We start from the raw sequence: 9,500 nt of genomic DNA, 5'->3' as shown, positions 1-9,500 counted from the left end.
CCACTGACTCATGTTAATATCATACAAAGAAAAATCTCATTCTAATGAGCTCTCAATGTCTTAAGCACTTTTACTACTTCAAGAGTTCAAAATATTAAAAAACTGAAAGTCTCTATGAGTTCTTATTTAAAAAGATACCACTTAAACATTCTTATTTCACAGTAAGTGAACAATAACACTTAAGGAAAACCAAAATCCAGTGGTGTAAATATCAAGGCCAGTTGCCCACTGTCTGACTATCTGTGCTTTGTGATTGTTTGCCATCAAAAGGGCTTTGGTAGGACTATTTTCCAACTCTGTCCTCCCAGCACACAGATTTTCCATTCGAGCTCTAGTGTATACCCACAGCTGTCCTTGGGAGATGTCCAATGGTAATGGCATCTCAGTGTCCTAGTGTCCACAGGACTGAGTGTCTACTTTCACCAACTATCTCTCCATAGGGTCTTCAGACCTTCAGCATAGTGCTGGGCCTCAACTTCTCTCCACAAGCTCTTTTATCCTTTGGCTCCAGTAACATGTAGACAATTTTTTTCCTTTATTGCCAAGTTTTGCAGTAAGGTCCACATGTCACCTGGCCCATTTGAGCCACAGTTGTGTGAGTTTCTATGTTCTAATCCTGATGAAATACTTTTCTGTTGTTCTCATGAAGCACAAGTTTTACTACAGTGGTGCAGATTTCTTATTAATCACAGCAGATTCTTCAGCCCCAGTCTGACCAGCATACACATATTCTTAACTAAAATTTCTCAAAAGTGTCTTCTGGCCAGTTTATAGTAAAGTCTACAGCACCTGAATAATCAAAAAAGTCTCCACTGTCCTTATTTCTTTCAATATTACTATCTTCCGAGATTTCACTTAAACAGCTTAATCTTTCCAGCAGCATTCAATAGCTTTTCCAATCCAAAGTGTCAAAGTCTTTAATTCCTATGGCCCCTGAAACAGGGTCAGGGTTATCACAGGAACAGTCCCATTTCCTCAGTGCCAGTTTGTGTGTGAATTTAGGTTCTGTTCTTCTGTTCTTGGGATAAAAGATGCCAGAAAAAAAAAAAACAAAAACAAAAAAAAACAAAAAAAAAAAAAACAAAAAAAAAAACAGGGATGGAAAGGTTTATTTGATTACATCCTTGAGGGGAATTTAATACAGGCAAGCAAGCAGGTACTCACACCACATCCACAATCAGGAGCACAGAAAGATTAAATTCTGCGTATCTGCTTGCTGGCTTCCTGCTTTCTTCACTCACATACAGAGAACAGGGGATGTAATGTTGCTCTCCACATTCGACCTCACTTCAGGGAAGCAAGACACATGCCCAGATGATATCTAGATCTAGGCAATTCTTCCTTCAGCCTCTCTTACTACATGATTCTAGGCTGTAACAAATGAATATTTAATACTAATCAACACACACACATACACAGATTAAGAAATAAAAATAATTTAAAAATTCTTTTTAAAATAGTAAAATAATAGAACTTTAGAAAAAATCAAACCCTAACCATCACAGGAACTTTTCATTGTTCTTAGGCGAAATATGAATTATGAAGGATCATAAATATGCATGCTTTAGATAAGATACTACTTTTCTTTTAAAAAAGAACTTAAAATGCATTCTTTAAGATTTCCTATGTGTATATAATGTGCCTTGATCATATTCAATTCTCATTTTCCTCTCATCCCTTGTATTTCTTTTGGACCTATCATTCTTCCCAGCACCTCTTGCTGCTATTTTCCTATCCCCTTGTAAAAACCCACTGAGTTTAACTGGGGTTATTGCATGTGGATGACTGTAAAGTCTGTTGCTGGATCATTGACGCTTACCAGAGGAACATTTAAAAAATGATGAAATGAAGCACTGTGACCCCCACTCTCTCAGGAACCTTAACTTTCAATAGGTTCCCAGATAGGGGTGGGTGGATCACTGAAGAACTTGGTCTTCTACAAGTTTTGTGCTGGTAAACAAAGATTCTGTGAGTTCAGGGGTTCAATATTCATGCCATTCCTAGAAGAGAAAACATCATAATATAAATCCCACCCTCATGCCCTTATATTATCTCCCCTCCTTGTCCATGTTATTACCTTACCCTTGGGGATAAAGAAGGTTATATGTTTATATGTAAAATCCATTTAAAATTGAGTACTTGAAAGTCACTTTTTCTCAGCTCCTTGACCAGTCATAAATCTGTTTGACCATGTCCCACTGACAAGAGTCTTCTTGACCAAGGCTGAGAGTTGTATTACTTAAAGATATAAACATAATTACTTATACGTTTTCATACACATCAATTTATTTGTTTGTTTTATTAAAAATGGTTCTTACTTTGTAGCCCTGGCTGTCCTGGAACCCGTTTTATAGAGTAGGATGGTTTTGAATTCACCATAAGATGTCAGCTTCTGTGTCCAATGTTGGGATTAAAGGCATAAACCACCATGCCCAGAAACATATTCATTTATCAACAGTAAGTTATCAGTAGGCTCCCAGAAAGTGGCTGTGGTCTCTTTAGTCACAGGCTTTAGATCATGTTTATAGCACCAGGTACATGAATTCCCTCTAATAGAACAGGCTTCAGATCCAATCACAAAGTGACTGGTCATGAATGTTCATGTCACTACCAGTCCAATGAGCATACAATAGTGTTATGCCAAGTTCCAGGGAACCTGAGGAGTCCACCAGAAATTGCAATACAGATTTAATAAACAAAGAAAGCCAGGACCTGTATTACTGTCCCTCCTACTGTGCAGGTTAGGAGAGTGACCCTCAATTCTAGGGATTTGAGATAGATATAGGAAGATGCATAAGCTGGGGCTTTCCACCCCTGATGTTACATAATTGGGCAGGGGAGAGTGCCTTCCTTCAAACCCAATAGCATTAGTTCAGACAGGGAGGCAGAATCACTCAGCTGGAGAAAGTCCTTTTTGACATGGGAAGAAATAATTTATTCCACTATTGGAAACCAGTATGTTTTTATAACATGGTTACAGCCCCCTGGGAATACATAATTGCTTCTTTCCATAGCACAAGAGTGGTCATTATCACTTCAAGGTTACTAACTCCTGCCTTCTTCAAAGGTTGGAACAATGTGGACCAGGAGAGTGCTGGCACAAAATAAGGGATTGCAGTGTTCAGCCAGGTTGGACCCCCTTTTGTCTGCCCTCTTCAAAGACCAGAGACATCTGTGCTGGGGGAAGCTGATACTTTCTGTTCTGGCTCAGCACAGGGACAGGAGAGCGCAGGATCTGACATGCAGAGACAGGGCAGGTTACCTGTGGTTCTTCACTATCAGTCAGTTTGGTATTGTAATTGGCAAGGTCCACAGCTATGTGATATTGTTGATGACTTCTCTTCTAACAGCCTAGTGGTGCTATTAATGTTAGCAAGCAGGAAGGAAGCCTCCGAGCTCCAGTTTAGTTTCTCTGTGCTCCATATTCCAAGTACAGAAAAGAGGTAATTTGATATTGCAGAGTGTTATTTTGTCATGGTGAGGTTTTTTTTCACCAAAGAGAGCATTGAAACTGACATGTATTCATGCTAAATATTTTAGGAACAAGTAACGGCCAAACCATCTCTAATAAACTTAGTATAACAGAGGGAAGAATATGCTTGGTCCATTCAAATTGTCTTGAAGTTCAAGTTGTCAAACGTACACGAATTTCTGCACTGTTTGGCCACCCAGACTGTCATGCAAACACCACCCGGTGTTAAAAGACTGAATGACCATGAGAAAGCATATAGTCCCTTTCCACAACTTTCCTCATGGCATTTTTAATGTCCTTATTTCTGAGGCTGTAGATGATGGGGTTCATCAGGGGGATCACCACAGCATAGAATACAGATACCACCTTGTTGTGACTGAGGGAATAGCTTGAACTGGGTCTCATGTACATGAAGAGACCAGAGCCATAGAAGAGGGTCACAGCTGTCAGGTGGGAAGCACTGGTGCTAAAGGCCTTGGTCCTACCTTTAGCTGAGTTGATCCTAAGGACAGCAGCAACAATGTATCCATAAGAAATGAGGACTACTAGGACAGACATCACCCCCACAATGACACCTAAAATAAAGGTCACCACTTGGCTGGTGAAGATATCAGAGCAGGCCAGAGCCAGGACTGGAGGAAGGTCACAGAAGAAGTGGTTGATTATGTTGGGCCCACAGAAATCATGCTGATAGATAGAGCATGTTTCAATCAAAGAACTAAGGAAACCACCCATATAGGCACCAGCCACCAACTTTAAACACAGAGTATGGGACATGAGAGCCATGTAGAGCAGTGGGTTGCAGACGGCAGTGTACCGGTCATAGGCCATAGCTGCCAGGAGCAAGCATTCAGTCAGCCCCATTCCACAGAAGACAAAGTATTGTGTGGCACAGCCAAGAAATGAAATGGTGTTCTGATCTGTGACAATGTCAGAAAGCATCTTGGGGGCAGTGGAGGATGAATAACAGATGTCCAGGAAGGAAAGATTACTGAGGAAGAAGTACATGGGTGTGTGGAGGTGACTGTCCATCCTGATGAGGGTGATGAGGCTCAGGTTCCAGGCTAAGGTCAGAAGATAAATCCCCAGAAAGATCACGAAAAGAAAGACCTTCATCTGAGGCTGATCTGAAAATCCAAGGAGGATGAATCTGGTCACAGCTGTGCTGTTTCTTCCTCCAGCCATACACAAGCTTCCTGCACAAAAGAAGACAAAGTCCTGAGGTTAGAGAGCTGGTGTTTTAACCTTGAAGAAGAAATACTTAGGGCTGGAGATGTAACTAAGTTGGATACTGCTTAACTGGCATACCCAAAGGCCTGAGTTTGATTCCCAGCACCACATTAAATGAATATGTTGGCACATAGATGCCAAGGTGAATTAGAGATTCAATGTGATTCTTGACTATCTTGTTAGTTGAAAGCCCACATGTGACAAATAGGACTTTGTCTAAAATAAAAAAGATATGGCTATTGAGATGACTCCACCAGTAAGATGTTCGCCATACAAGGGGACCTGAGTGTGGCTTCTCAGGACCTATAAAAGATGAAAGTTTGAATTTGACCAATTTCAGCATCACAGCTTATAGAATGGAAGGGCTGTGGACAAGGATCCTTGATAGAGGAGGAGAAAACCCCAGAAGCACCAAATGCTAGGATTTTCACAGAGAAAAGCATCAGGAACGAGAAAGGGTTCCTTAGGTCAGTGGTTGGCAACGTTCAGCTTGAATGTTACTTGTTAGCTCAGATCATCATTCTAAACACATGATGTAAGCCTGTGCACACTTGTAGAAAATATTTAAATCCCAACATAGGGTTTTTAACCCACCTTTGGTTATCGAGTTCCCAGATGAAAGATCACTCACAGCCTTTATACTTACAATAAGCCCTAAACAGCACAAGAGCCGGGCAGCTGCATACCTTCCATGTTATTAGAATCTACTTTCCTATTGATAACCCTGAGTTATTACTTACTATTTATTATGTTTCATCAGGGCTGTTCTTAGCCCCAATTGGACAGCTCTCAAGACCATGCTCTCTTACCCCTTAACCCATGGGAGCTTCTCTTTCCTTCTTCCTGCACCTTCTTCTTCCTTGTGATCCTTCTCTACATAGAGTCTGTGAAATCTAAACTTCACCTATGTTTCTTCTACGCAGCTATTGGTTGTTGGCATCTTTATTCACCAATTATAATTAACTTGGCGCAGACTCACAGGGGCTACATACTGACCTCAATAGACAATAAAGACAAAACCTCAACACATACTCAGCAATTTCAAAAGACAGACTAGTACTGGTGTCAGGTCAAAGTGAAAGCTGGTGGGTTTTAAAAGGCAAATGAACCTATGCCTTTTTATCTTTGCAGGATAGGTTGAGGAAGTTCCAGCTGTTGGTCTTTTCTCACTTGTAATTGACTGTCCATTCTTGCCTGTGTGTTTTGTAACTCACACTCATGGGTAACATCTGCTTCTGGCTTGGGGTGTTCTAAGATGTTGAATCATGCATGTTCTTCAAGTAACGGGCACCTGTTGAATATTCATAACATATTCATGATTATTTATGCATGAAACAAATGTTTTACATTGCTTATCCTCAGAGTTCAGCAGAGTATCTCATCAGGTATTATGCCTGGCATATTATTATAATAAGACACATAATATGTTTTTAGACACCAACAATGATCCTAAGATGTAATCCCAATCATAATATAACTGTGAGCAAATACCTACTTAATTCTTTCTATGTGCCAGGCACTGTTGTGAAGACTCATTTGTAGAAAGCCTGGTCTGCACAGCCTCAGGATCTGGCAGTGTTTCTATCTCTCTGAACTTTTTACAGGGGAAAGCTGAGATGAGTTGAAATGTACTATTTTCAGGAGAATGAACTGAAAGGACCTGAGTCAGACTTACTCAATTTCTTTAGGTGAAGTGTCTTGAGATCTTGCACACTGGAGAAAATATTGGTAGCTTTTCAGCTGTGGCCTCGTCTGTAATCTTTGATTCATTTGCATTTCCTAGTGCTGTGTGCCTCATTTCTGATTACATCATTTTTTAATGTACACCCACTTTGTATAAATAAAAATGTGTGTTTCTGGAATCACTGCTCCTTTGTCACTAAAGTTTTTAAATGACCTGTGGGAGTTTATTACTTTAATAGGTAGAGATATCTTCCCATCCACCTCAGGTCCCACAGGCTGGCCACTTCATCTATACCAGGATCCAATGTGTAAAGATGAGCAGCCATTAGAGTTAACATCTACTGAATAATAATTATTCTCTGAAGTAATGATAATGGGGATGGCTGCCCATTACCAATGTCCCCTGTCTTATTGTCCTCTGAGAATTCCTTTATTTGTGTTTAAGAATATGCTCTCTTATATTGAAAAACAGCCTTTCACTTTAAGATGTCCTCAGCTGGAAATAAACTTTATACCCAACAGACTAAGACTAGTGCTAAAACATAAAGTGAATAAAAAATTAATTAATTAAAAATATAGTATTTAGGAACAAAACATTTCAACTAAGATATTTTGGATCAAATTTCAATTGCTTTTTTTATCCATAGAAAACTTCTTATTCATGGAAAACAAATATGAAGATGTTTAATAGCTTAAACTAATATAATAATGACTTTGGCCTGAAAGGGTGTTGAGGTCATCAAATAAAATGTAAATATAAAAGTCTTCACCTGGTGCCTGATAAAATTTACTCTGGGAACATAAACTAATAGGATGAATAACTTTGTCTCTTGAGTCATGGCCAAGAGGTATGTACTACCATACCTGCATCTAAATTTACCTGAGTAGAATCTTACCCCAAGGTCACCACCCCCACAATTCAATTAAATATTCTTGAACAGAGGATTAAGTTCCATTTCACTTCATGGTGCCCTTAATACTCAAATTATATATTTTATGTTTTTTTTCTGAGCTTGCTAGCTTACTCAAAATGTTCTTCATGAGACTTAACTAGAGAACAGTCTATGGATGAATGTTTCTGAGACTTCCCTTTTCAATGCAATTAGTCTGAGTCACTTCACCTTAGCTTCAGGCAGACTCTCCAGACAGGGGCAAAAAACACCCATGTTCTTCACTAAAATACTATAAAAGCAGTCTCTAAGTAGCATACTGAAGTCCTTCTCCACTGAAACATCTTGGGCCAGGTCCACATAATTCAAATAACTTTCAATAACAAAGTCTTCTATATTCCTACTAGGATAGGCCATTAAGCCCCATTTAAAGCACCCCACTGTTTTCCAAATCCAAACTGAAAGTTTCAAAATCCACATTCTTCCAAACAAAAGCATGGTAACATTTATCACAGCAATACCCAAGTCCTTGGTAGCACCTTTTGTCTTAGTTAGGGTTTTACTGCTGTGAACAGACACCACGGCCAAGGCAAGTCTTATAAAGTACAGCATTTAATTGTGGTTGGCTTAGAGGTTCAGCAGTTCAGTCCATTATCATAATGGCGGCATCCAGGCAGGCATGGTATGGGCAGAGATGAGAGTTCTACATCGTCATTGGAAGGCTGCTAACAAAATACTGGCTTCCAGGCAGCTAAGATGAGGGTCTTAAAGCTCACACCTACAAGACACACCTATTACAACAAGACCACACCTACTCCAAAAGACCACACCTACTTCAACAAGGATCACACCTTCTAATAGTGCCACTCCCTGGGCTAAGCACATACAACCATCACTAATACTTAACTAAAGAGAAGCCACGCTGCATCACTGTCTACTCTCCGAATTTTCAAAGCTCTTGAAAGATAAAAGCATGCAGGTAATAATTACTCTGTTCCATTCACTGCAACGTCTCATACACCTTCTAACTCTAAAACACGAAGCATTAAACATAGGTGATAAAAAAGAATGTATGCCATCTCTCCATATTTTTTGTTTTTAGTACTATTACAATACCCAGACTAACAGTCTTGTCATTGACACATTACAATGATATCAACAAGTCCTCCTAAATCTCAAGGTGACTCTTGAATTATCAAAAACAACTTGGTGATAATATTCTTTAGGCTATGAACATCATAGAGTCTCATTCGAATGTGATGACAGTGGTTTGGGATCCATTAGTTATTGCTTTTGGGGTGACATGGTTTCTGTATGCAAAACATGTTACCAGACATATTTATAACTTCCACTTGAAAATATGATACCATTTTTTACCCTTTAATTCCTTTTATTTTTAGTCAACAGACAAAGGTGTGAACAAAATTTTATTTGATGACTAACAATGAAAGACACCTTAGAAAGCCTTCATTTCTATCAGATTGTACATTTCAGGAGGTTTATTACATCGATTTAAAACTTTATTTTCAGTCAGCGGACATCCTATGCATAGTATATTCATCATTCTCCACAGCTAAAAAGTGGAAAAGTTTCAAAAATCAATTATCATAAATATCTCTGAATAGAATAATGGAAGCTTACATCACCTATGAAGTCACTAAAGCAATAATTCTCCAAAACTCATTAATTCAAGTTTCTATGCCCTGACATAGGGTAGCCACTGGTTTATATCAATATTATTTTCTAAATATATGCATACTTGTGACCTTGGTAATAGAAAGTCCTCTGCTGTAACTTCTTAATTTATAAATCAAGGTTTCAACATCGGAATCACCACAGGGCAGAAATAACCACTGGGTAGAGTATGAAAGCAAATCTGTCAAAAGTGAAGGAGCCATCAAAACTGGAACTCAAATAAGCAAACAAACCTGAGAAAGATGGTAAGAGCTGTCAGGTATGAAGACTTTAGACCTGCATTTATTTATGTGATCCTCATGGTGGACATGTGTAGGAGGTGGTTGTGATGTTCTGATCAGGAATCTGCATGTAAACTCTGAAGGTCTTGTACTCCAATTGGTTCTTGATTGATCAATAAAAATGTTAGACCAATAGTTGGGTAGAAGAGGTGGAAGTTCCAGGTTCCTGAAGGTAAGATAGCAGATGGAAGAGGAAGAAAAATGTTGATGTACTTCAGAGGGAGAGAGAACATCATCTATGTGGGATCT

General features: G+C 39.1%; 1 protein-coding gene across 1 annotated transcript; it reads right to left on the bottom strand.

Moving 5' to 3' along the window:
* Window positions 1-3,697: 3,697 nt before the first annotated feature.
* LOC308417558 (olfactory receptor 5A2-like) lies at window positions 3,698-4,657 on the bottom strand (the record flags this gene model as incomplete). The annotated part of the gene is made up of 1 exon (XM_080912930.1): window positions 3,698-4,657. One exon carries the CDS (start codon window positions 4,655-4,657, stop codon window positions 3,698-3,700), a length of 960 nt encoding a protein of 319 aa, XP_080769056.1.
* Window positions 4,658-9,500: the final 4,843 nt, after the last annotated feature.

The sequence above is a fragment of the Micromys minutus genome (assembly GCF_963924665.1).
Source record: "Micromys minutus genome assembly, chromosome: 2".
NCBI lineage: Eukaryota > Metazoa > Chordata > Mammalia > Rodentia > Muridae > Micromys > Micromys minutus.
This window is presented reverse-complemented; position numbering and strand designations above follow the sequence as displayed.